Source organism: Salmo salar, chromosome 02 (assembly GCF_965601325.2).
Source record: "Salmo salar chromosome 02, fSalSal1, whole genome shotgun sequence".
Taxonomy (NCBI): Eukaryota; Metazoa; Chordata; class Actinopteri; order Salmoniformes; family Salmonidae; genus Salmo; species Salmo salar.
In genome coordinates, this window is record NC_138292.1 from 24,743,543 (window position 1) to 24,771,424 (window position 27,882).

Here is a 27,882-nt window from a genome sequence, read left to right on the forward strand (position 1 = left end):
CAAGTATAAACACCATGGGACCACACAGCCATCATACCGCTCAGGAAGGAGACGCGTTCTGTCTCCTAGAGATGAACGTACTTTGGTGCGAGAAGTGCAAATCAATCCCAGAACAGCAGCAAAGGACCTTGTGAAGATGCTGGAGGAAACGGGTACAAAAGTATCTGTATCCACAGTAAAAACGAGTCCTATATCGACATAACCTGAAAGGCCGCTCAGCAAGGAAGAAGCCACTGCTCCAAAACCGCCATAAAAAAGCCAGACTACGGTTTGCAACTGCACATGGGGACAAAGATTGCACTTTTTGGAGAACTGTCCTCTGGTCTGATGAAACAAAAATAGAACTGTTTGGCCATAATTATCATTGTTATGTTTGGAGGAAAAAGGGCGAGGCTTGCAAGCCGAAGAACACCATCCCAACCGTGAAGCACAGGGGTGGCAGCATCATGTTGTGGGGGTGCTTTGCTGCAGGAGGGACTGGTGCACTTCACAAAATAGATGGCATCATGAGGACGGTAAATGATGTGGATATATTGAAGCAACATCTCAAGGCATCAGTCAGGAAGTTAAAGCTTGGTTGCAAATGGGTCTTCCAAATGGACAATGACCCCAAGCATACTTCCAAAGTTGTGGCAAAATGGCTTAAGGACAACAAAGTCAAGGTATTGGAGTGGCCATCACAAAGCCCTGACCTCAATCCTATAGAACATTTGTGGGCAGAACTGAAAATTGTGTGTGTGCGAGCAAGGAGGCCTACAAACCTGACTCAGTTACACCAGCTCTGTCGGGAGGAATGGGCCAAAATTCACCCAACTTATTGTGGGAAGCTTGTGGAAGGCTACCCAAAAATGTTTGACCCAAGGTAAACAATTTAAAGGCAATGCTACCAAATAGTAATTGAGTGTATGTTAACTTCTGACCCACTGGGAATGTGATGAAGTAAATAAAAGCTGAAATAAACCATTCTCTCTGCTATTATTCTGACATTTCACATTTTTAAAATAAAGTGGTGATCCTAACTGACCCAAGACAGGGAACTTTTACTAGGATTAAATGTCAGGAATTGTGAGAACTGAGTTTAAATGTATTTGGCTAAGGTGTATGTAAACTTCTGACTTCAACTGTATATATAAATAGACAGACCTGCTTTTTCAGATGGGCTTTATTCCCAATGATCTCAATATTTACTTTGGATATTTCCTGGTACTTAATAGATTATTATGGCAGAAAGCTAAAGACTGGTTAGCTTGGAACTCACTCAACTGGTGGCCATAGTCTCAACTTATGTCTCAATTATAAAACATTGTGGGACAAGATAAAACAACACCTCATTGCCCCATATAGACACAGGTACAGAGAGTGGGACTTGGAAGTGTTATACAGACTCTCACTTTTACTCAGCTTTTCTCCTTTCTCTCCCTCTTTCTGTTTCTCACTCTTGCTTCAATCTACTGACTCTGACACTCCTCTCTCTCAGGTTGGACGGGGGAGAATGTCTGTCTGGCCGGTGACAGTGCTGGTGGTAACCTGTGTATTACAACATCGATGCGCGCTGCGTCTCACGGTGTGCGGATGCCTGATGGCATCGTAGCTGCCTACCCTGCCATCCTGCTCACCGCCTACGCCTCGCCCTCCCGCCTGCTCACCCTCTTCGACCCCCTACTGCCCCTCAGTGTGCTCTCCAGGTGTCTCAGCGCCTACGCAGGTACGGCTGTGAGAGGGAGCAGAGATGATTTACTGCCCCTGAGTGTAGTGCGTGGTGTTTGTGCATGCCAATCAATGCTGGTATGATGGGTACCACATTTCCCCTCTCCTCCTCTCTCTCTCCCCCAGGTGAGGAGCCCCAGGCAGAGAAGCAGGTGGAGAAGGTGAGCACTCTGAGCATGGTGAGGAGAGACACGGCCCTCCTGCTCAGAGACTTCAAACAGGGAGCTTCCAACTGGATCCACTCCCTACTGGACCCCAACAGAGCCGCTGCCACGGCATCAATAGGTAGGTACGTGTGTGTGTGTGTTGGGGTGAGAGGGTGTGTGTGTCTCTGTATGTACTTGTGTTCACGCATCTTAGTGTCTGACTGAGGTGAAATAATATTTTCCTATTACCGGAAGGGCCATGTATGTACATATAGTATGGAAGATTTCGACATTGATATCCACAGTTAACGTTTAATTAACCAATCAATCACCCACGGCCACCACCCTGTAGCGTCACACCCTCATCCATCCATATCAATTCACTGCTTCGTCTCAGGCCACAGAAGGCTCTCACCACTAATTGTGTTGAAACCCTGCAGTAAGCAGACTATTCCAGGTGTCACCATGTTACCTGACACCCAGCAGCTGTGGGCCAGACTAATGACTGTCATTGGGGGTGTACATTATTAAAGGCCATGATGGGGAGTTCAGCTTTGAGAACAGACAAGCCATGACACCTCTTACAGCTGTGTTGTGACGGGGAGATCATATCATAATGACACCATTATGGCTTAAAGCTAGAATCAAAGTGGGCACCTCGTGTATGTTTTGGTAAAAAAGCTGAGGAATGGGTCTGGAGCAATGTAACCATTCTCAAATTCATACTATAGACAGCTATGGATGGAAGGACTTACCATCCATGTGATAAAACATGGTTAAAACTACAATTTTTAAAGCTTTACAGTGTTAGTTTACATTTATATTGTTTACAAACATTGGGGTGAAATAAGATCATGTGGGGTTCTGATGGGGTATGACAGTTGAACTAAGCTCACGAGGCATTTTTAAGTTATTCTTCAACAATCAATGGTGTATATCAATAATTTAAGTCCAAAAATTAATGTAGTATCTAACGATTCTAGCTTTTAATATCCATCTCCCGATAACCACACGTCCCTCACCCCTGTCTCTTCTCACCGTCCTTCAATCATATGTCTTCATTGATGTTTCCCTGTTCCATAATGGCCTCAGTCTTTGTCTCTCATTCTGCCTCTGTCTTATTTTGTCTGACTCTTTCTCTTCTTCAGACACGTCTTCTTCAGTGAGGAAGAGTGTGTCTGAGGCATCCATCAGCTCGCCCCACTCGGACCCCCCCGTGCCCCCTGAGCATCCCTCTGACTTCTCCCTGAGGAGAGAGTCTCTGAAGAGCCACACCTGCCAAGACCTGGCAGGCCACGCCAACAACGCCAATTCCACCCCCACTGCTGCCCCCACCACTCCTGCCCACAATGCAATGGTGTTCCCCGAACCCACGGTATGATACTCCCTGAGTTGCCCTTAATTTCTTGCAGATCAGTGGGACGGTAGCGTCCCACCTGGCCAACATCCGGTGAAATAGCAGAGCGCCAAATTCAAATTAAATTACTATAAATATTAAACTTTCATGAAATCACAAGTGCAATTCATCAAAATAAAGCTTAACTTGTTGTTAATCCAGCCAAGGTGTCAGATTTCAAAAAGGCTTTACGGCGAAGGCAAACCATGCGATTATCTGAGGACAGCGTCCAGCACACAAATGCGTAACATATCATTTTCAACCAGGAGAGATGCGACACGAAAGTCAGAAATAGCCATATAATATATGCCTTACCTTTGAAGATCTTCTGTTGGCATTCCAAAATGTCCCAGAAACATCACAAATGTTCCCTTTGTTCGATAATGTCCCTTTATGTCCCAAAAATGCCAATTTATTTGGCACGTTTGATTCAGAAATACACCGGTTTCAACTCGCCCAACATGCCTACAAAGTATCTAGTAAGTTACCTGTAAACTTGGTCCAAACATTTCAAACAACATTCCTAATCCTTCCTCAGGTATCCTAGAAAGTAAATAATTGATACATTTTAAGACGGGATAATCTGTTTTCAATACCAAAGAAAAATACCACGGAGCGTGCTCCTGTGTACACGCAATAAAAGGCTTCAGCCCTTCACAGTGACACGAACAATTTACAGCCGTACTTCTTCATTCCTCAAAAGTAAAACATCAACCAATTTCTGTGTTAAACTGACTTCAGATCAGTGTGACCGCTTCATCCTTACTGCTAGAGGTCGACCGATTAATCAGTATGGCCGATTTCAAGTTTTCAAAACAATCGGTAATCGGCCTTTTTGGATGCCGATTATGGACGATTTTATATTGCAATCCACGAGAAGACTGCATGGCAGGCTGACCACCTGTTACGCGAGTGCTGCATCAAAAGTTGCTAGCTAGCATTAAACTTATAAAAAACAGTCATCACATAATCAATAGTTAACTACCCATGGTTGATGATATTACTCGGTTAAGTAGCTTGTCCTGCGTTGCATATAATCAATGCTGTGCCTGCTAATTTATCATCGAATCACAGCCTACTTCAACTTCGCCAAACGGGTGATGATTTAACAAAAGTGCATTCGCGCAAAAAGCACAATCGTTGCACAAATGTACCTAACCATAAACATCAATTCCTTTCTTAAAATCAATACACAAGTATATATTTTTTTAATACTGCATATGTAGTTAATATTGCCTGCTAACATGAATTTCTTATAACCTCTTGGGGCTAGGTGGGACGCTAGCGTGCCACCCGTGGTGCACTCCATCAACAGCAGGTGCATTTCAAGAGCGGCAAATTTGAATCCAAATAAATGTCAAAATTCAAATTTTTCAAAAATACAACTATGTTACACCATTTGAAAGATAAACATCTCCTTAATCTAACCACGTTTTACGATTTCAAAAAGGTTTTACGGCGAAAGCATAAATTTAGAGTATGTTAGGACAGTACATTTACAAGAGTTGTGTGTAATGTTTTGTCAAGTCAAAGACAGGGTCACCAAAACCATAAAACCAGCTAAAATGATGCACTAACCTTTTACAATCTCCATCAGATGACACTCCTAGGACATTATGTTAGACAATGCATGCATTTTTAGTTCTATCAAGTTGATATTTATATCCAAAAACAGCGTTTTACTATGGCATTGATGTTGAGGAAATCGTTTCCCTCCAATAACCGGCAGTCAAGTCAGCGTCACAAATTAAATAATTAAAATTAGAAAACATTGGTAAAATATTATATTGTCATTTAAAGAATTATAGATTTACATCTTTTGAACGCAATCAACTTGCCAGATTTAAAAATAACCTTACTGGGAAATCACACTTTGCAATAATCTGAGCACTGCGCCCGGAAAAATACGCGTTGCGATACAGACTAGACGTCATGTTGGGGAGATCTAAAATCGAAAATACTATGTAAATAATCCATTACCTTTGATTCTCTTCATCAGATGTCACTTCCAGGTATCACAGGTCCATAACGAATGTAGTTTTGTTCAAAAAAGCTCATCATTTATGTCCAAAAATCTCCGTCTCGTTAGCACATGATGTAAGCCAGCCGGACTTCTCGTCATGAACGAGGGGAAAAAATATATTTCCGTTCGTTCAAACATGTCAAACGTTGTATAGCATAAATCATTAGGGCCTTTTTTAACCAGAACATGAATAATATTCAAGGTGGACGAATGCATACTCTTTTATAACGTATTGGAACGAGGGTACCCAACATGAACTAGCGCGCCAGGTGTCTAATGGGACATCAACGTTCCATGGCTCTTGTTCGGTCAGATCTCCCTCCAGAAGACTCAAAACACTTTGTAAAGGCTGGTGACATCTAGTGGAAGCAATAGGAAGTGCCAAAATATTCCTAAACCCCTGTGTTTTTCAATGGGATAGGTTTAAAGTCAATACAACACATCAGGTATCCACTTCCTGTCAGAAAATGTCTCAGGGTTTTGCCTGCCAAATGAGTTCTGTTATACTCACAGACACCATTCAAACAGTTTTGGAAACTTTAGAGTGTTTTCTATCCATATATAATAAGTATATGCATATTCTAGTTACTGGGTAGGATTAGTAACCAGATTAAATCGGGTACATTTTTTTTATCCAGACGTGCAAATGCTGCCCCCTAGACCCAACAGGTTAACTAGGGAAATTGTGTCACTTCTCTTGTGTTCTGTGCAAGCAGAGTCAGGGTATATTCAGCAGTTTGGGCCGTCTGGCTCGTTGCGAACTGTGTGAAGACCATTTCTTCCTAACAAAGACCGTAATTAATTTGCCAGAATTTTACATAATTATGACATAACATTGAAGGTTGTGCAATGTAACAGCAATATTTAGACTTATGGATGCCACCCGTTCGATAAAATACGGAACGGTTCCGTATTTCACTGAAAGAATAAACATTTTGTTTTCGAAATGATAGTTTCCGGATTTGACCATATTAATGACCTAAGGCTCGTATTTCTGTGTGTGGTTATATTATAATTAAGTATATGATTTGATAGAGCAGTGTGACTGAGCGGTAGAAGGCAGGAGCAGACTCGTAAGCAAGCATTCAAACAGCACTTTACAGCGTTTGCCAGCAGCTCTTAGCAATGCTTGAAGCACAGCGCTGTTTCACTTCAAGCCTATCAACTCCCGAGATTAGGCTCGCAATACTAAAGTGCTTATAAGAACATCCAATAGTCAAAGGTATATGAAATACAAATGGTTTTGAGAGAGAAAGTCCTAAAATTCCTGTAATAACTACAATCTGAAACTTCTTACCTGGGAATATTGAAGACTCATGTTAAAAGGAACCACCAGCTTTCATATGTTCTCATGTTCTGAGCGAGGCACTTAAACGTTAGCTTTTTTACATGGCACATATTGCACTTTTACTTTCTTCTCCAACACTTTGTTTTGCATTATTTAAACCAAATTGAACATGTTTCATTATTTATTTGAGACTAAATTGATTTTATTGATGTATTAAAATAAGTGTTCATTCAGTATTGTTGTAATTGTCGTTTTTTACAAATATAAATCGGACGATTTAATTGGTATCGGCTGTTTTTGGTCCTCCAATAATTGGTATTGGCGTTGAAAAATCATCATCGGTCGACCTCTACTTACTGCTTTTACAACCACTTCAGACACACTTGTCACTGAATTGTTGGTGTTTGTCTTAAATTATTCAGCGAGAGGCTTCGTTATGCAAATAGATGGTGACCAAGCTGCTTGTCTTGTTTCCTCCTTCACAGATTTAACTGGCGGAGGCAAGCAGAACTGTGTGTCTGAGTGTGACCTCTAGTGTATCAGTATGGGGATAATCTCTGTGTTTCTATAAAGCCAGTCTGAGTTAATGCCTCTGTCTACAGGGGGAATATGAAAAACTGTCACATGATGTCACAGTGAAACGTCAATGTTTGTTCCTGTGATTTCAAATGGGGAAAAAATCTGCTTGTAGATTCTTAGAACAAGTGTCTGGTCCCAACGGAAAGACACATCAGTATTATCCAGTATCTAATACCATCAGGTTTCCACAGTCTTGGTCCTTGACTAGTGTTAACTTATGTATTGCCATGGTAAAATATTTTTCTTGTATCCCTCCAGCCTGACAACGTGAGCTTCTTCCTCTCCAAAGAGGAGGTGGTGTCCATGTCGGATGCTCTGTCCTCTGTTGCCATAGCGCCCCCTGAGGGGGAAGAGGGTGTGGTGCTGGAGCACCCTCGGGAGTTCCCCCTTGGCTTCGAACCGCTGCGCTCTGAGCGGCTGGCTGAGATGAAGCTGGCCACCTCGCCAGTCGTCAGGAACCCCTACATGTCTCCTCTACTGGCCCCCGACAGCATGCTGAGAGGATTGCCCCCAATACACCTAGTGGTGAGAGGGAGGTGGTGGGAGGGAGGTAGGACTACCTAGTGGTGGGAGGGAGGGAGGAGGGAGGACTACCTAGTGGTGGGAGGGAGGGAGGAGGGAGGACTACCTAGTGGTGGGAGGGCGGGAGGGAGGGAGGACTACCTAGTGGTGAGAGGGAGGGAGGGAGGAGGGAGGACTACCTAGTGGTGGGAGGGAGGGAGGAGGGAGGACTACCTAGTGGAGGGAGGAGGGAGGACTACCTAGTGGTGGGAGGGAGGGAGGACTACCTAGTGGTGGGAGGGAGGGAGGACTACCTAGTGGTGGGAGGGAGGGAGGAGGGAGGACTACCTAGTGGTGGGAGGGAGGGAGGAGGGAGGACTACCTAGTGGTGGGAGGGCGGGAGGGAGGGAGGGAGGACTACCTAGTGGTGAGAGGGAGGGAGGGAGGGAGGGAGGACTACCTAGTGGTGAGAGGGAGGGAGGGAGGACTACCTAGTGGTGAGAGGGAGGGAGGGAGGGAGGACTACCTAGTGGTGAGAGGGAGGGAGGAGGGAGGACTACCTAGTGGTGAGGGAGGGAGGAGGGAGGACTACCTAGTGGTGAGGGAGGGAGGGAGGACTACCTAGTGGTGAGGGAGGGAGGGAGGGAGGGAGGACTACCTAGTGGTGGGAGGGAGGGAGGAGGGAGGACTACCTAGTGGTGGGAGGGAGGGAGGAGGGAGGACTACCTAGTGGTGGGAGGGAAGGAGGAGGGAGGACTACCTAGTGGTGGGAGGGAGGGAGGACTACCTAGTGGTGAGGGAGGGAGGAGGGAGGACTACCTAGTGGTGAGGGAGGGAGGGAGGAGGGAGGACTACCTAGTGGTGGGAGGGAGGGAGGAGGGAGGACTACCTAGTGGTGGGAGGGAGGGAGGAGGGAGGACTACCTAGTGGTGGGAGGGAGGGAGGAGGGAGGACTACCTAGTGGTGGGAGGGAGGGAGGAGGGAGGACTACCTAGTGGTGAGAGGGCGGGAGGGAGGGAGGACTACCTAGTGGTGAGAGGGAGGGAGGGAGGACTACCTAGTGGTGAGAGGGAGGGAGGGAGGACTACCTAGTGGTGAGAGGGAGGGAGGGAGGACTACCTAGTGGTGAGAGGGAGGGAGGGAGGACTACCTAGTGGTGAGAGGGAGGGAGGAGGGAGGACTACCTAGTGGTGAGAGGGAGGGAGGAGGGAGGACTACCTAGTGGTGAGAGGGAGGGAGGGAGGACTACCTAGTGGTGAGAGGGAGGGAGGGAGGACTACCTAGTGGTGAGAGGGAGGGAGGGAGGACTACCTAGTGGTGGAGGGAGGGAGGGAGGACTACCTAGTGGTGAGGGAGGGAGGGAGGGAGGACTACCTAGTGGTGAGGGAGGGAGGGAGGACTACCTAGTGGTGAGAGGGAGGGAGGAGGGAGGACTACCTAGTGGTGGGAGGGAGGGAGGACTACCTAGTGGTGGGAGGGAGGGGAGGACTACCTAGTGGTGGGAGGGAGGGAGGACTACCTAGTGGTGGGAGGGAGGGAGGAGGGAGGACTACCTAGTGGTGGGAGGGAGGGAGAACTACCTAGTGGTGAGAGGGAGAGAGAGAGGGAGGGAGGGAGGGAGGACTACTTAGTGGTGGGAGGGAGGGAGGACTACCTAGTGGTGGGGGAGGGAGGACTACCTAGTGGTGAGAGGGAGGGAAGGAGGGAGGACTACCTAGTGGTGGGAGGGAGGACTACCTAGTGGTGAGAGGGAGGGAAGGAGGGAGGACTACCTAGTGGTGGGAGGGAAGGAGGGAGGACTACCTAGTGGTGGGAGGGAAGGAGGGAGGACTACCTAGTGGTGAGAGGGAGGGAGGGAGGACTACCTAGTGGTGAGAGGGAGGGAGGGAGGACTACCTAGTGGTGAGAGGGAGGGAGGGAGGACTACCTAGTGGTGAGAGGGAGGGAGGGAGGGAGGACTACCTAGTGGTGAGAGGGAGGGAGGGAGGGAGGGAGGACTACCTAGTGGTGAGAGGGAGGGAGGGAGGGAGGACTACCTAGTGGTGAGAGGGAGGGAGGGAGGGAGGACTACCTAGTGGTGAGAGGGAGGGAGGGAGGGAGGACTACCTAGTGGTGAGAGGGAGGGAGGGAGGGAGGACTACCTAGTGGTGAGAGGGAGGGAGGGAGGGAGGACTACCTAGTGGTGAGAGGGAGGGAGGGAGGGAGGGAGGACTACCTAGTGGTGAGAGGGAGGGAGGGAGGGAGGGAGGACTACCTAGTGGTGAGAGGGAGGGAGGGAGGGAGGGAGGACTACCTAGTGGTGAGAGGGAGGGAGGGAGGGAGGGAGGACTACCTAGTGGTGAGAGGGAGGGAGGGAGGGAGGGAGGACTACCTAGTGGTGAGAGGGAGGGAGGGAGGGAGGACTACCTAGTGGTGAGAGGGAGGGAGGGAGGGAGGACTACCTAGTGGTGAGAGGGAGGGAGGGAGGACTACCTAGTGGTGAGAGGGAGGGAGGGAGGACTACCTAGTGGTGGGAGGGAGGGAGGACTACCTAGTGGTGAGAGGGAGGGAGGGAGGACTACCTAGTGGTGGGAGGGAGGGAGGACTACCTAGTGGTGAGGGGGGGAGGGAGGACTACCTAGTGGTGAGAGGGAGGGAAGGAGGGAGGACTACCTAGTGGTGGGAGGGAGGGAGGGAGGACTACCTAGTGGTGGGAGGGAGGGAGGGAGGACTACCTAGTGGTGAGAGGGAGGGAGGACTACCTAGTGGTGGGAGGGAGGGAGGGAGGACTACCTAGTGGTGGGAGGGAGGGAGGGAGGACTACCTAGTGGTGGGAGGGAGGGAGGGAGGACTACCTAGTGGTGGGAGGGAGGGAGGGAGGACTACCTAGTGGTGGGAGGGAGGGAGGGAGGACTACCTAGTGGTGGGAGGGAGGGAGGGAGGACTACCTAGTGGTGGGAGGGAGGGAGGACTACCTAGTGGTGGGAGGGAGGGAGGACTACCTAGTGGTGGGAGGGAGGGAGGGAGGACTACCTAGTGGTGGGAGGGAGGACTACCTAGTGGTGAGAGGGAGGGAAGGAGGGAGGACTACCTAGTGGTGGGAGGGAGGGAGGGAGGACTACCTAGTGGTGAGAGGGAGGGAGGACTACCTAGTGGTGGGAGGGAGGGAGGGAGGACTACCTAGTGGTGAGAGGGAGGACTACCTAGTGGTGGGAGGGAGGGAGGGAGGACTACCTAGTGGTGGGAGGGAGGGAGGGAGGACTACCTAGTGGTGGGAGGGAGGGAGGGAGGACTACCTAGTGGTGGGAGGGAGGGAGGGAGGACTACCTAGTGGTGGGAGGGAGGGAGGGAGGACTACCTAGTGGTGGGAGGGAGGGAGGGAGGACTACCTAGTGGTGGGAGGGAGGGAGGGAGGACTACCTAGTGGTGGGAGGGTGGGAGGGAGGGAGGACTACCTAGTGGTGGGAGGGTGGGAGGGAGGGAGGACTACCTAGTGGTGGGAGGGTGGGAGGGAGGGAGGACTACCTAGTGGTGGGAGGGTGGGAGGGAGGGAGGACTACCTAGTGGTGGGAGGGAGGGAGGGAGGGAGGACTACCTAGTGGTGGGAGGGAGGGAGGGAGGGAGGACTACCTAGTGGTGGGAGGGAGGGAGGGAGGGAGGACTACCTAGTGGTGGGAGGGTGGGAGGGAGGGAGGACTACCTAGTGGTGGGAGGGTGGGAGGGAGGGAGGACTACCTAGTGGTGGGAGGGAGGGAGGGAGGACTACCTAGTGGTGGGAGGGAGGGAAATGGAGTTGACGACTGGCTTGTCCCAATCCTTTTCTGATTTTTCCACCAATTTAGTATTTTTTTTATAATTTTCCTCTAAGACCCTCTTTGACTCTGTTGTTTATCTCTCCTTCTCCCCCTAGGCCTGTGCGCTAGACCCCATGCTGGATGACTCTGTGATGTTTGCCAAGCGCCTGAGGAACGTAGATCAGCCAGTCACCCTGTGTGTGGTGGACGACCTCCCCCACGGCTTTCTCAGCCTATCACAGCTCTCCAGGGAGACTAGGGAAGCGGCTAACGTCTGCGTCAACAGAATCAGGGACGTCTTTGACCAGAAGGACTCGCCCCAGGAGCCGCGCATGCACCGCAAGCTGGAAAGGACCAATCGCCGTGCTCCCTCTGTTGCCACGGGTGACCCAGAGAAGCTTTTTGCAGCACCCATTCAGGAGGAGGAGCTGCTGGTGGCCAGGGGAGGGGCTCTAGTTCCAGATGGGGAGGGGCTAGTTGGCGTGGGAGCACAGAACGACATAGATATTGTGGGATAAAGGCATAATCAGGGTTTGCTAGATTAAGAGTACTGTTTAAAGGATTTAAAAGAGATGGAGAAAAGGGGGGATTTGGGCCTTATGAAGCCTGGGAGAGAAGAGAATAGAGCGAAGGAAAGACGGCAGGAGGAGGATATGCAGAAGGAGTTGGTAGCGTGCCCAGTTTTGGAGAGACAGAATGAAGCACCCATGGATAGAGAGAAGGACAGCAAGTACTAAATGCAACCTCTTCAGCTTTCCAACTCTCAATTGCTGCTTGCTGTTTAGCACCATGCAGAGCAACATGTTGCCCATACTGGTTGACACACACACACCAAACCACTTTGCCTTTTGGTCTGCTGCATTGTGCTTGGTGTAGAACTGTGAGTTTGGAGCCTGGACATTGTAAAACAGCACAGAGCGTTGTGGTGAATGGTCGTTCCATCTCCCTATAGAAGACTATTCCAGTCCCTAATCAGATAGTGGTAGACGTGCAATGAGCTCCTACATAGTGCCATCACAACTTAATGGCCACTTGTCTTTTAGGGAGCCACTCTAAATCAAGCTTAATAACTGTAGAGCTCTGAGGTCTGTTAAACTAGTTGGTTGTGAATACTGCCGCTGTTCGGTCACTTACTCTGCTTATTGGCCCATCAATAGGGCGCTGCAGCGCTGGAAACAACAAACTTAGAAACTGGAAGGGTTTGGTAGTACCTTGAAATTGTTAACCATAAGAGCTTATTATGCCATAGTATTCCTTGTTATTTGTATTTATTGTGTGTGTGTATATATATACTCGTATTGTATTCTTATTTTAACCCTGGATCATAGTATATACCTGTTTGTTCAAGGCTTTTAAGAGCATATTGTGAGGTGGATGCTAAGTTATGTTCCTAGCTGTGTCGTGCCCTACTCTGTGGGTGCTCATTCCTAGTTGTTCAAAGTAGCCAAATGTTAACCTCTACCACTGTAGTGACTAGTGGTCAGCTAGCTGTTACCCACCTAACCAGTCAACTCACAGTGAGATGTGGCTGAGCGTTGATATTATTATATTCTGGTCTTTCTATTATACTGATATATTAGAACTAGCCAATCATAAATAGCTAATGCAATATTATAGCTGCATTTTCATCAGTGCAATCAACATGATTCAGTGAAGCCATAATGATATTGTGCTTGGATTTAAGTGCACTGTTGTGGGGCTAAAGCATCAAGTCACAGTCATTTTTGTTTTGATCATTTTTATTGACACACAGTAATTAAGTCTTATGATTTTAAGTCTCTTGTGCTCAGCCTTTGTTTGTTGCCATCTAAAAGCAATCACTTAGCCGTCTATAGACTGACTGGCTTTAGAAACAGATGTTTTTTTTAAAGACTGGAAATCCTTTCTCTATTAGCACAGTGAATAACTTCAATAAGAAAGCCTGAAGCAGACAGATCTCTTCATACTATATCTGTACATCACTGCACTGACTGCCAAAAACGCAGCCCTCTATCCCAGGATGCAGTGCGTTACACTGCCACAGCCCTTGAGCCAGGGGACGTCCTGCTTGCTGACCCATTTCTGCACCTCCGTCCAAATCACACAGGATCCATTCTGCTCCAACAGCCTGTCCCGAGCAAGCAGGAGAATCTAGAACAAGCCTGATAGTGAGCTCATAGTCACTAAACAGGTGACTTCTCTAGTTAGCTAATGTGTCTTTCTGTGCACCTTTAGGACATTCTACAGGGGCTGACTGATAATCTGTGTTCTACACCATCTTTACCCCGTGCAAATACTCAGGGGCTGACTGATAATCTGTGTTCTACACCATCTTTACCCCGTGCAAATACTCAGGGGCTGATGCTACTACTACGTTTTGACTGAATCTGATATGATACTTGATATGGCTTCTGTCTAGCTTGTTGAGAATGAATGATTCACATTGGAGTGAAGGACATTTCCCTTTTGTGTCGTCCTCTAGCAAGCCTTGAACTAAATATAAATGACAACCTCACTTCTGGTGCTGTCCTTGTCTGGTGGTCACAGGCCTGGGTTGCCAGATCTGTTGAGAATTATGATGGGTGATAAAGATGGGTTTTGGCTGGATTTAACCCCCCACCCCCCAGAAGAGCAGGGTTTATCCAGCACAAGGTCATGATCTAGTATTATGATTCTCTGTCCTGTTTGCTGCCAGTGCTTATTGCAGCGTTTTGAGGCAGGCTGATAGAAATTAAGAGAGCTGTTAACTGTGAAGGTATTCAAGGAATCACTTATCTTGTTTTTAGAAGTCTTGTGTTTAATGGTTGATGGTTTTAGACGCTGGTTATGATCATTTCACACTTTTTCTTTGTAAGTTAAGTGTAACTGTGTGTCTGTGTTTAGTGCCCGTGTGAGTGTCTGGTAAGTGGATTCTGTATGTGTATCAATGACTCCAACATTGCACGTGTTTGTCAGTGCTTGTGTGGGTGGAACATCTACCATCTTTGAAACATGATTGTGTGTTTTTAATTGCAGCAGTAAAGCAGCAGGTGGGTGTATGGGGCCATGAGCTGCAATCCAAGCCCCTGAATCTCATGGGTGTCGAACAGTACACTATTGGTTAGCCAAGCAGGACTTCTGAGATCCCATTTAACATTATGCATTCTGTCAGCCATCCATTACAAGGTCCTTGATGAATACAGTTCTCATTGTGCTCTAGCAACATGACTGATCATGCATATTGAGATTTAGTAGCCTGGCGTCTCCATTGCCAGAGTAGATATCATAACCCCACACCCAACCAGCACCACTCCAGGCCCTATGGGATGCCCTGAATGGCTCCTATAGACTACTAGCGCCCCCAATGAGCAAGGCTAGTACAGCCCTCTGACCCATCTATGGAACTGTGTAATGGTGGGTTAGAACCGCTTGGTGGTTTATGACCAAATCCTTTTTATTTGGGTTGTGGCTTTAGACCAGGTCCTGGTCAGAAACATTGCTCTTATTTTCTTGGTGGGTCACAATAAATGATTTTATATGGGTCACAGTGCAACAGCTTTGGGAACCACTGCAATAAGCTGCTCTTTTAATGGCTACCAATCCTTCACCTGATCTGAGAGGAGGGCACCGCACAGGAGAAATCCATGGCATGGTGCTAGCCCATTAGTCTCGTGAGGTTACCACCATCTTGTTTTCACCTTCCTAGTCTAGGTTGTCAGGAAAGGGGAGGAGCCATTTGAGAGCATTGGAACATGGTCTCCCAACCACTGTTTCTATGCCTCTAGAGGTTTTTAAAAATATATATATTTTATCTTTAACTAGGCAAGTCAGTTAAGAACAAATTCTTATTTTCAATGACAGCCTAGGAACAGTGGGTTTAACTGCCTTGTTCAGGGGCAGAATGACAGATTTTTACTTTGTCAGCTCGGGGATTAGATCTTGCAACCTTTCGGTTACTAGTCCAATGCTCTAACCACTAGGCGACCTGCCGTTTGATGCATTTGTGTACGTGTTGCCACGGTCAAAACAACTTGCCACTCTGAAAAATATGAGGTCAAATCATGACGTCAGTGATCTTCAGGTCGGAAAGTCAGAGCTCTAGAAAGAGGCCCAAGATTCCGAGTTGGATGAAGGTTCAAATACATTTTCAGTCAGAATTCGCTTTTTCCTCGATTTCCCAGTTTTGAACGCTCGGAAGTTGGAGAATTTCTAGTTCCTAGTTGTTTTGGGGAGTGTGGTCCTCATTTTGATCTTGAAATGCAAAATGGCTGAAGTGGTGTGGAGTGGCTTTGTGTGTTTTGATTATACATCGTACCTCAACCATTTCCCTCATGTATAGGCTATTTACACTGGATTCAACATCTCTTAGCCCTGGGATGTCTTTAGCTCTAGGCTAACCTGAAACATGCAGTGTGAAAAGCCTATTAGTACGTCAACATATTATCTAAAAGCTGTTTAGGTCAAGTACCCCGTAAAATGTTACCCTACACACAGCTATGTAGTAACACCCCAGCATCCTTTACTAGGTTTTATCTCCTGTCTTTGGTGAGCCATGTCTCCTTTTTCGATCTAAAATTCAGTCACTTAATTGGTTGAAATGCTTTCGATCAACCCTGAGGCTAGAGTTATGCAAGGCTATTTTCCATTTCCATTTGGTCATTTAGCAGACGGCGTACCACTTAGTTTGCCTAGAGCATTGTGCAATCTACACAATCTGGTCACTTGAGAATACTTGAATGGAACTGATCTCGACTGCCTGCTTCGCAGAATGTGTTCTTCTTTATAGGAAATTATTTTCTTCTCTATTTTGTCCCCCTTAGACAAGGGGTTTTAAAAGTGGGGTCTGTGGAGGTACTGCAGGGCGTCCGCAGCCAGACAAGGGGTTTTAAAAGTGGGGTCTGTGGAGGTACTGCAGGGCGTCCGCAGCCAGACAAGGGGTTTTAAAAGTGGGGTCTGTGGAGGTACTGCAGGGCGTCCGCAGCCAGACAAGGGGTTTTAAAAGTGGGGTCTGTGGAGGTACTGCAGGGCGTCCGCAGCCAGACAAGGGGTTTTAAAAGTGGGGTCTGTGGAGGTACTGCAGGGCGTCCGCAGCCAGACAAGGGGTTTTAAAAGTGGGGTCTGTGGAGGTACTGCAGGGCGTCCGCGGCCAGACAAGGGGTTTTAAAAGTGGGGTCTGTGGAGGTACTGCAGGGCGTCCGCAGCCAGACAAGGGGTTTTAAAAGTGGGGTCTGTGGAGGTACTGCAGGGCGTCCGAAGCCAGACAAGGGGTTTTAAAAGTGGGGTCTGTGGAGGTACTGCAGGGCGTCCGAAGCCAGACATCGGGTTTTAAAAGTGGGGTCTGTGGAGGTACTGCAGGGCGTCCGCAGCCAGACAAGGGGTTTTAAAAGTGGGGTCTGTGGAGGTACTGCAGGGCGTCCGAAGCCAGACAAGACATTTTCACCAATTATACATTTTAACTCACCTATTCCCCCCCAAATGTTTTGTTGTACATAAATGCACTTGAATTTAAGCTTTAAACTGCAATTGTTTTCTCTGCCTCATGGCAATGTGTCAATTGCAGGATATTACCTTTTAAAGCTGCAACAATAACAAACCTCTGCCCCATGACAAGGTGTTGCAGGAAATTTGCTTGATAACTACAACATTTTCACTCTGATGCCAAGAGGCAGGCCTTTTTTCATTTTACCTTTATTTAACTAGGCAAGTCAGTTAAGAACAAATTTTTATTTTCAATGACGGTCTAGGAACAGTGGGTTAACTGCCTTGTTCAGGGGCAGAACGACAGATTTTTTACTTGTCAGCTCGGGGATTTGATCTTGCAACCTTTCGGTTACTAGTCCAACGCTTTAACCACTAGGCTACCTGCCGCCCCAAATGTTCTTTAAACGTTCTTTCCCCAGGCCCGAGACTTGGTTCATTCAGCCATACACTGCAGAAGTCATGATAACTCCTTGTGGACATTTTTTTTTTATCTCACTCTAGTTATGATTTATGAGGGGTGTCCTGATGAATTTGCTATCACAAAAGGGCTCCCCTCCCCAGCCCCAAATATTTTGCGAACCCCTGACTTAGACAATACCACCTGTGTGATAAAGTGCATGTTAGATTAAGGCTTGAAACAGAACCAAAGATTGCGTCTAGTTTTATATGAAACTTGCTATCACTGTCATTGACATTAGTAACAGACATTTTGGCCTGGGTTGATGTCTGTGCGTCCTGTTAGCTGTGTCATTGAGATCTACATAGTAGTTCTGTGTTTGCACTTTATGGAACAAGACACTGGGGTTAATATAGAGCTATTTAAGATAACTATATTTTATTAAAAGCTACACAAAGCCATAGAAAGACTGGAAGAAAATGTTTTGAAGTATACTTTATTTTTATTTCTGTTATTTTACAACACCACAAGTGCATCCATGTGAATAAAAGATGACTCTATATTACTAAAATAAATTTCCTGTATAGATATTTTTACTTTCACTTGTTATTCCTCTTATTTTGTTTTTGACTCCTGTAATGACTCTTTACAGGATTGGTTGAATGTTTCACATATGCAATAAGTATTTTGTCTCTTGTAACCCTTGTTTTTCCTTTCTTTTTTGTTTTTTTTAATAAATATATTCTCAAACATGTTACATCTGTATTTATTTCGAAGCTGAAATGTCAGAATACGGAATTGGGGCAACAGACATTTTGTGACCTATGGTTAAATTCATTACCTGTCAATCAGATCTTTAAAATGCTGTTTCAACAAGCTTATTCTGCTCATCAATCTGACTTTGACACAGTCAGATCCATAAATAACTGATACATTGACCAAGTTATTATCATTTTAGCTCTACACCACCACAATGGATTTGAAAGGAAACAAGATGAGCTGAAGGTGCAGACTTTCAGCTTTAATTTGAGGGTATTTACAATCCAAATCGAGTGAATGGTGTAGAAGTTACAGCACTTACGTGCCTTGCCTCACCCCAATTTTAGGGGCTTAAAATTAATTGGACAAACTAACAATCCAAAATTAAATTGTGAGTTTTAATACTTGGTTGCAAATCATTTGCAGTCAAAGACTGCCTGAAGACTGGAACCCATAGACATCACCAGATGCTGGGTTTCTTCCCTGCTGATGCTCTGCCAGGCCTTTACTGCAGCTGTCATCAGTTCTGGCTTGTTCTTGGGGTGTTTTGCCTTCAGCAAGTGAAATCCATGCTCAATTGGATTCAGGTCATGTGATTTACTTGGCCATTGCAGAACATTCCACTTCTTTGCCTTTCGCAGTATGCTTCAGGACATTGTCCATCCAATGAGTTTTGAAGCATTTGGCTGAATCTGAGCAGATAATATAGCCCTAAACACTTCAGAATTCATTCTGCTGCTTTTGTTAGCAGACACATCAATAAATTCAATGGGAACCTGTTCCATTGGCAGCCATACATGCCCACGTCATAACACTACCTCCACCATGATTCACAGATAAGGTGGTATGCGTCGGATCATGAGCAGTTCCTTCCCTTCTCCATGCTCTTCTCTAACCATCATAATGGTAAATGTTGATCTTTGTCTCATCTGTCCAATGGATGTTGTTCCAGAACTGTACAGGATTTTTTTTTTTTTTGGCAAACTCTAATCTGGTCTTCCTGTTTTTGAGGCTCACCAATGGTTTACATCTTGAGCAAATAGACAGTTTACCACAAGTCTTCTCTTGAATGTTGACTTTGACACAGATACGCCTACTTCCTGGAGGGTGTTCTTGATCTGGCCAACTGTTGTGAAGGGGTTTTTCTTCACCAGGGAAATAATTATTCTGTCGTCCACAGTTGTTTTCCGTGGTCTTCCGGGCCTTTTGGTGTTCCTGAGCACACTAGTGCGTTCTTTCTTTTTAAGAACGTACCAAATAGTTGATAAGGCCAAACCTAATGTTTTTGCTATCTCTGCTGGGTTTGTTTTGATTTCTCAGCCTAATGATGGCTTACTTCACTGCCATGACTGCTCTTTGGACTTCATATTTAGGGTTAACAGCAAGATTCCAAATGCAAATACCACACTTGAAATCAACTCCTAGACCTTTTATCTGCTTACCTGTAAATGATCTAATGAGGGAATAACACACACCTGGCCAATTGTCCAATTACTTTTGGTCCCTTAAGGGACCCTGGCTCATTTCTGAGAAGTAGGCCAAACCAAACCAAACCACACAGAGAGACACTATTCTATTGTAGGCTATTTAGTCATTTTTTCTATTTTATCACATTCTATCCTACTGTATTGTATTCTTGACTTGACACACAAAAAGTCCCGTAATTCCTACACCGTTCACCCAATTTGGATGTAAATCCCCTCAAATTAAAGCTGAAATCTGCACTTTCAGCTCATATTCATTATTACTTTCAATTCTAATATGCTGTGGTAGACAGCTAAGATAATAACTTGGTCAATGTCCAAATATTTATGGACATGACTATGTTGCGAACTTCTCAAACTACTTATGCCGATGTTCACCAGATGTGTTTTGTTTTGCCGGAGGTCTAGCCTGCATTTTCCATACATGGCACACGTGCTTCACTTTACAACTACAGTGGGGGGAAAAAGTATTTGATCCCCTGCTGATTTTGTACATTTGCCCACTTACAAAGAAATTATCAGTCTATAATTTTAATAGTAGGTTTATTTGAACAGTGAGAGACAGAATAACAACAACAAAAATACAGAAAAACGCATGTCAAAAATGTTATAAAATGATTTGCATTTTAATGAGGGAAATAAGTATTTGACCCCTCTGCAAAACATGACTTAGTACTTGGTGGCAAAACCCTTGTTGGCAATCACGGAGGTCAGACGTTTCTTGTAGTTGGCCACCAAGTTTGCACACACCTCAGGAGGGATTTTGTCCCACTCCTCTTTGCAGATCTTCTCCAAGTCATTAAGGTTTCGAGGCTGACGTTTGGCAACTTGAACCTTCAGCTCCCTCCACAGATTTTCTATGGGATTAAGGTCTGGAGACTGGCTAGGCCACTCCAGGACCTTAATGTGCTTCTTCTTGAGCCACTCCTTTGTTGCCTTGGCCGTGTGTTTTGGGTCATTGTCATGCTGGAATACCCGTCCACGACCCATTTTCAATGCCCTGGCTGAGGGAAGGAGGTTCTCACCCAAGATTTGACGGTACATGGCCCCATCCTTTGATGCGGTGAAGTTGTCCTGTCCCCTTAGCAGAAAAACATCCCCAAAGCATAATGTTTCCACCTCCATGTTTGACGGTGGAGATGGTGTTCTTGGGGTCATAGGCGGCATTCCTCCTCCTCCAAACACGGCGAGTTGAGTTGATGTCAAAGAGCTCCATTTTGGTCTCATCTGAGCACAACACTTTCACCAGTTGTCCTCTGAGTCATTCAGATGTTCATTGGCAAACATCAGACGGGCATGTATATGTATTCTTGAGCAGGGGGACCATGCGGGCGCTGCAGGATTTCAGTCCTTCACGGCGTAGTGTGTTACCAATTGTTTTCTTGGTTACTATGGTCCCAGCTGCCTTGAGATCATTGACAAGATCCTCCCGTGTAGTTCTGGGCTGATTCCTCACCGTTCTCATTGCAACTCCACGAGGTGAGATCTTGCATGGAGCCCCAGGCCAAGGGATATTGACAGTTCTATTGTGTTTCTTCCATTTGCGAATAATCACACCAAATGTTGTCACCTTCTCACCAAGCTGCTTGGCGATGGTCTTGTAGCCCATTCCAGCCTTGTGTAGGTCTATAATCTTGTCCCTGACATCCTTGGAGAGCACTTTGGTCTTGGCCATGGTGGAGAGTTTGGAATCTGATTGATTGATTGCTTCTGTGGACAGTTGTCTTTTTTACAGGTAACAAGCTGCGGTTAGGAGCACTCCCTTTAAGAGTGTGCTCCTAATCTCAGCTCGTTACCTGTATAAAAGACACCTGGGAGCCAGAAATCTTTCTGATTGAGAGGGGGTCAAATACTTATTTCCCTCATTAAAATGCAAATCAATTTATAACATTTCTGACATGCGTGTTTCTGGATATTTTTGTTGTTATTCTGTCTCTCACTGTTCAAATAAACCTACCATTAAAATTATAGACTGATCCTTTCTTTGTTAGTGGGCAAACGTACAAAATCAGCAGGGGATCAAATACTTCCCCCCCCCACTGTATACAGAACAAAAATATAAATGCAACATGCAACAATTTCAAACATTTTACTGAGCTACAGTTCATATAAAGAAGTCAGTCAATTAAAATTTATTAATTAGGCCCTAATCTATGGATATTGCATGACTGGGCAGGGGTGACGCTATGGGTGGGCCTGGGAGGGCATAGGTCCACCCACTGGGGAGCCAGGCCCAGCCAATCAGAATTCGTTTTTCCCCACAAAAGTGCTTTATTACAGACAGAAAAACTCCTCAGTTTCATCAGCTGTCTGGGTGGCTGGCCTCAGACAATCCCGCAGGGTTAAAAGTCGGATGTGGAGGTCCTGGGCTGGTGTGGTCAAATCAAATTTTATTTGTCACATACACATGGTTAGCAGATGTTATTCCGAGTGGAGCGAAATTCTTATGCTTCTAGATCCGACAGTGCATCAGTATCTAACAGGTAATATCTAATAATTCCACAACAAAACCTAATACATTCTAGTAAAGGAATGGGATAAGAATATATTATTATAAGTATAAAATATATGGATGAGCAGTGACAGAGCGGCTAAGATGCAATAGATAGTAAATAATAGATAGTGAAGGATACAGTATAAACATATGAGATGAGTAATGCGAGGTATGTAAACATTCTTAAAGTGGCATTATTAAAGTGGCCAATCAAGTCTGAGCTGCCTCTGTGTGCTAGTGGAGGTTGTTTAACAATCTGATGGCCTTGAGATAGAAGCTGTTTTTCAATCTCTGTCCCACCTTTGATGCACCTGTACTGACCTCGCCTTCTGGATGGTCCCTGGGTGAACAGGCAGTGGCTCGGGTGGTTATTGTCCTTGATGATCTTTTTGCCTTCCTGTGACATCAGGTGTTGTAGGTTTCCTGGAGGGCAGGTAGTTTGCCCCTGGTGATGCGTTGTGCAGACCGCACCACCCTCTGGAGAGCCCTGCGGTTGTGGGAGGTGCAGTTGCGTTACCAGGCGGTGATACAGTCCGACAGGATGCTCTCAATTGTGCACCTGTAAAAGTTAGTGGGTTTTCAGTGACAAGCCACATTTGTTTCAGCCTCCTGAGGTTGAAGAGGCGTTGTTGCGCCTTCTTCACCACACTTTCTGAGTGCGTAGACCATTTCAGTTTGTCCGTGATATGTACACCGAGGAACTTGAAGCTTTCCACCTTCTCCACTGCTGTCCCATTGATGTGGATGGGGGAGTGCTCCCTTTGCTGTTTCCTGAAGTCCACAATAATCTCTCTTGTTTTGCTGACATTGAGTGAGAGGTTATTTTCTTGACACCACACTCCGAGGGCCCTCACCTCCCTGTAGGCTGTCTCGTCATTGTTGGTAATCAAGCCTACCACTGTAGTGTCGTCTGCAAACTTGATGATTGAGTTGGAGGCCTAAATGGCCACGCAGTCGTGGGTGAACAGGGAGTACAGGAGGGGGCTGAGAACACACCCTTGTGGGGCCCCAGTATTGAGGATCAGCGGAGTGGAGATGTTTCCTACCTTTACCACCTGGGGGAGGCCCGTCAGGAAGTCCAGGACCCTGTTGCCCAGGGCGAGTCGAGACCCAAGGTCTCAAGCATAATGACGAGTTTGGAGGGTACTATGGTGTTGAATGCTGAGCTGTAATCAATTAACAGCATTCTTACATAGGTATTCCTCTTGTCCAGATGGGATAGGGCAGTGTGCAGTGTGCAGTGTGATGGCGATTGCATCGTCTGTGGATCTATTGGGGCGGTAAGCAAATTGAAGTGGGTCTAGGGTGACAGGTAGGGTGGAGGTGATAGGATCCTTGACTCGTCTCTCAAAGCACTTCATGATGACAGAAGTGAGTGCTAGGGACCGATAGTCATTTAGTTCAGTTACCTTAGCATTCTTGGGAACAGGAACAATGGTGGTCATCTTGAAGCATGTGGGGACAGCAGACTGGGATAAGGATTTGTTGAATATGTCCGTAAACACACCAGCCAGCTGGTCTGCGTATGCTCTGAGGATGCGGCTAGGGAGCCAGCAGCTTTGCGAGGGTTACCACTTTTAAATGTGTTACTCACGTCGGCCACGGAGGAGGAGAGCCCACAGTCTTTGGTAGCAGGCCGCATCAGTGGCACTGTATTGTCCTCAAAGCACGCAAAGAAGTTGTTTAATTTGTCTGGAAGCAAGACGTCGATGTCCGCGATGGGGCTGGTTTTCTTTTTGTAATCTGTGATTGTCTGTAGACCCTGCCACATCTCGTGTTTGAGCCGTTGAATTGCGACTCCACTTTGTCGCTATACTGATGCTTTGCTTGTTTGATCGCCTTACGGCGGGAATAACTACACTGTTTGTATTCGGCCATGTTTCCAGTGCCTTGCCATGATCAAATGTGGTGGTACGTGCTTTCAGTTTTGCGCATATGCTGCCATCAGTCCACGGTTTCTGGTTAGGGAAGGTTTTAATAGTCACAGTGGGTACAACATCTCCTATACACTTCCTTATAAACTCACTCACCAAGTCAGCGTATATGTCAATGTTATTGTCTGAGGCTACATGACACATATCCCAGTCCACATGATCGAAGCGGTCTTGAAGTGTGGAATCCAATTGGTCAGACCAATGTTGGCTAGACCTAAGCACGGGCATTTCCTGTTTTAGTTTCTGCCTGTAGCAGGGGAGCAACAAGATGGAATCATGTTCAGATTTGCCAAAAGGAGGGCAGGGGAGGGCCTTGTATGCGTCGCAGAAGTTAGAGTAGCAATGGTTGAGCGTGTTACTCGCTCGTGTACTGCAATCGATATGCTGATAGAATTTAGGTAGCCTTGTTCTCAAATTAGCTTTGTTAAAATCCCCAGGTACAATAAATGCAGCCTCGGGATATATGGTTTCCAGTTTGCATAAAGTCCAGTGACGTTCCTTGATGGCTGACTTGGTATCCGCATGCGGGGGGATATACACGGCTATGACAATAACCGTGGAGAGTTCTCTTGGGAGATAATACGCTCAGCATTTGATTGTGAGGAATTGTAGGTCAGCTGAACAAAAGGACTTCAGTTTATGTATGTTGTTACAATTACACCATGAGTCGTTAATCATGAAACATACACCCCCGCCCTTCTTCTTACCGAAGAGATGTTTATTCCTGTCGGCGTATTGCACTGAAAATCCCATTGGCTGTACGGACTCCGACAGCATGTCCCCAGCTAGCCATGTTTCCGTGAAACAGAGTATGTTACCATCCCGGATATCTCTTTGGAAAAAAAAGCAAAACTGCATATTTTAGTGGCCTTTTATTGTCCCCAACACAAGGTGCACCTGTGTAATGATCATGCTGTTTAATCAGCTTCTTGATATGCCACACCTGTCTGGTGGATGGATTATCTTGGCACAGGAGAAATGTTCACTAAAAGGGATGTAAACAAATTTGTGCACAAAGTTTGAGAGACACGCTTTTTGTCTGTTTGTAAAATTTCGGGGATCTTTAATTTCAGCTCATGAAACATGGGACCAACACTTTACATGTTGCATTTTATATTTTTGTTCAGTATAGCTAAAAGCTAGCTATTTGGAGTCTGTGTGTGTACATCTGTTTGTACCACCGTACAGTAAAGCAACGAGTTGAAAATATTGAACGGATAAGGTACACAGAACACACCGCAGCCTAGTGAAGCACACCCAACATAGTGTTGCGGACTGCTCCATTGACGATGAATGACTTCTGACGGAAGCAAAGAGTTTGCATCTGGTGGACATGTGGCAATAGACCTATTTGTATGAGGTATGCTAAACGTATGGATAGCACACAAGCTGTTAACCTCAAAGTATAAACTGTTGGGAATAAGGTTTTTTAGTGTATGTCCTATATCTAGGAGATAAGAAAGCTCAGGAAATATATATATATTTTTTAACACATATTTAACCTCTTATTTTTGTTGGCTCAAAACTACCTCCATACTACCATTCATTTGTATAAGTTACCTTCAGACTAGTCCCATGACATGGTCTGACAGACACCGCTGTTGCTCAGATGTGGAGGATTGAGATGCAGCCCATGGAACAACAAAAAATCTCTAGTTTAAACTGATTGATTTTGATTGGGATATTTTTACTATGTTACTCAGATTGACACACCGGTTTTAACTGCATTATATCAAATTTAGTGAGCCAATTGTTTTTTTTATTTTGTAATGTAATGAACATAACCCACCATAAAGTTAATTTTAAATGGTTTAAAATTGGACTAGTGTTTGAAAAAGCTTTAGCAATAGGAGAAAGCTGCCTAATATAACTGAACAATGATCTTTGTATAATTAACTCATCAATTAGTAGGCATTCGTTAGCGGGCAGTGTCTGTTTGGACTAAGGATAATTCTTTATTTGTGAGCTATTATTGAATTGAATTTATTTTGGGTAACAGACATATACAACAAAATGTACAATGTGGACCCAGAGGATATCACTTGAAAGTATTAATTAAAACGTTTGTTTCCAAAGTGGTCCTCGACGGTAAAAAGAAAAACACATACCCTACCGGTCAAAAGTTTTAGAACACCTACTCATTCAAGGGTTTTTCTTTATTTCTACTATATTCTATGTTGAAGAATAATAGTGAAGACATCAGAACTATGAAATAATACATATGGAATCATGTAGTAACCAAAAAAGTGTTAAAAAAATCTAAATATATTTTATATTTCAGATTCGTCAAAGTAGCCACCCTTTTGCCTTGATGACAGCTTTACATACTTTTGCCATTCTCTGAACCAGCTTCACCTGGAATGCTTTTCCAATAGTCTTGAATGAGTTCCCACATACGCTGAGCACTTGTTGGCTGCTTTTCCTTCACTCTGTGTCCCGACTCATCCCAAACCATTTGAATTTGGTTGAGGTCGGGGGATTGCGGAGGCCAGGTCATCTGATGCAGCACTCCATCACTCTCCTTCTTGGTAAAATAGCCCTTACACAGCCTGAAGGTGTGTTGGGTCATTGTCCTGTTGAAAAACAAATGATAGTCCCACTATGCGCAAACCAGATGGGATGGCGTATCGCGGCAGAATGCTGTGGTAGCCATGCTGGTTAAGTGTGCCTTGAGTTCTAAGTAAATCACAGACAGTGTCACCAACAAAGCACCCCCACACACCATAACACCTACTCCTCCATGCTTTACAGTGGGAAATACACATGTGAAGATTATCCGTTCACCCACACTGCGTCTCACAAAGACACGGCGGTTGGAACCAAAAATGTCCAATTTGGACTCCAGACCAAAGGACAAATTTCCACTGGTCTAATTAATGTCCATTGCTCGTGTTTCTTGGCCCAAGCAAGTTTATTCTTCTTATTGGTGTTCTTTAGTAGTGGTTTCTTTGCAGCAATTCGACCATGAAGTCCTGATTCCTACAGTCTCCTCTGAACAGTTGATGTTGAGATGTGTCTGTTACTTGAACTCTGTGAAGCATTTATTTAGGTTCGGATTTCTGAGGCTGGTAACTTTAATGAACTTATCCTCTACAGCAGAGGTAACTCTGGGTCTTCCATTCCTGTGGCGGTTCTCATGAGAGCCAGCTTCATCATAGCGCTTGAGGATTTTTGCGACTGTACTTGAAGAAACTTAAAAATGTCTTAATTGTCCATATTGACTGACCCTCATGTCTTAAAGTAACGATGAACTGTTGTTTATCTTTGCTTTTTGAGCTGTCTGTTCTTGCCAAAATATGGACTTAGCCCTATTTGGTAAAAGACCATCTCCATACTTCCCCTACCTTGTCATAACACAACTGATTGGCTCAAACGCATTAAGAAGGAAAGACATTCCACAAATTAACTTTTAACAAGGCATACCTGTTAATTGAAATGCATTCCAGGTGACTACCTCATGAAGCTGGTTGAGAGAATGCAAAGAGTGTGCAAAGCTGTCATCAATGCGAAATGCTTACTATTTCAAGAAATATATTGTGATTTGTTTAACACTTTTTTGGTTGCTACATTATTCCATATGTATTATTTCATAGTTTTGATGTCTTCACTATTATTATACAATGTAGAAAATAGTAAAAATAAAGAAAAACCAGACAAGACAAAATTACAAAGAAACATAAATACTTTTATCTGAACATGTGAAAATCATGTAGCCTATCCTTGGGGTGATGATTTACATTATTTTGTGTAGTTGTTTTAGAAGGTGTAGCCTATTAGTCTTGTTCAATTCTATAGGCCTAAGCTAAGAGTGAATAACAGGCCTATAATGTGAGTGAAAACCCCACTCATCGAAAATGTTTGACCAAATAGGTAACAAATGAATTTCAACGTGAATGATTGATGTATGTCTCTTGAATGTGTCGCAATCTGAGAGCGAGAACGCGCATTCTGCCTCTGTTACC

The 27,882-nt window shown here is 45.5% G+C and overlaps 1 protein-coding gene across 2 annotated transcripts in view; it reads left to right on the forward strand.

The window, feature by feature from the left end:
- LOC106577399 (hormone-sensitive lipase) overlaps positions 1 to 18,003 on the forward strand; it is a 53,442-nt gene extending 35,439 nt beyond the window's left edge. For both annotated transcript variants that reach the window (XM_082961227.1, XM_082961229.1), the window contains exons 9-13: positions 1,478 to 1,705; positions 1,834 to 1,992; positions 3,002 to 3,228; positions 7,398 to 7,664; positions 11,530 to 18,003. In XM_082961227.1, the coding sequence (XP_082817353.1) occupies positions 1,478 to 1,705; positions 1,834 to 1,992; positions 3,002 to 3,228; positions 7,398 to 7,664; positions 11,530 to 11,931 (1,283 nt within the window). In that variant the 3' untranslated portion in view covers positions 11,932 to 18,003. The remainder of the gene's footprint in view (positions 1 to 1,477; positions 1,706 to 1,833; positions 1,993 to 3,001; positions 3,229 to 7,397; positions 7,665 to 11,529) is intronic.
- The last annotated feature ends 9,879 nt before the right edge of the window (positions 18,004 to 27,882 follow it).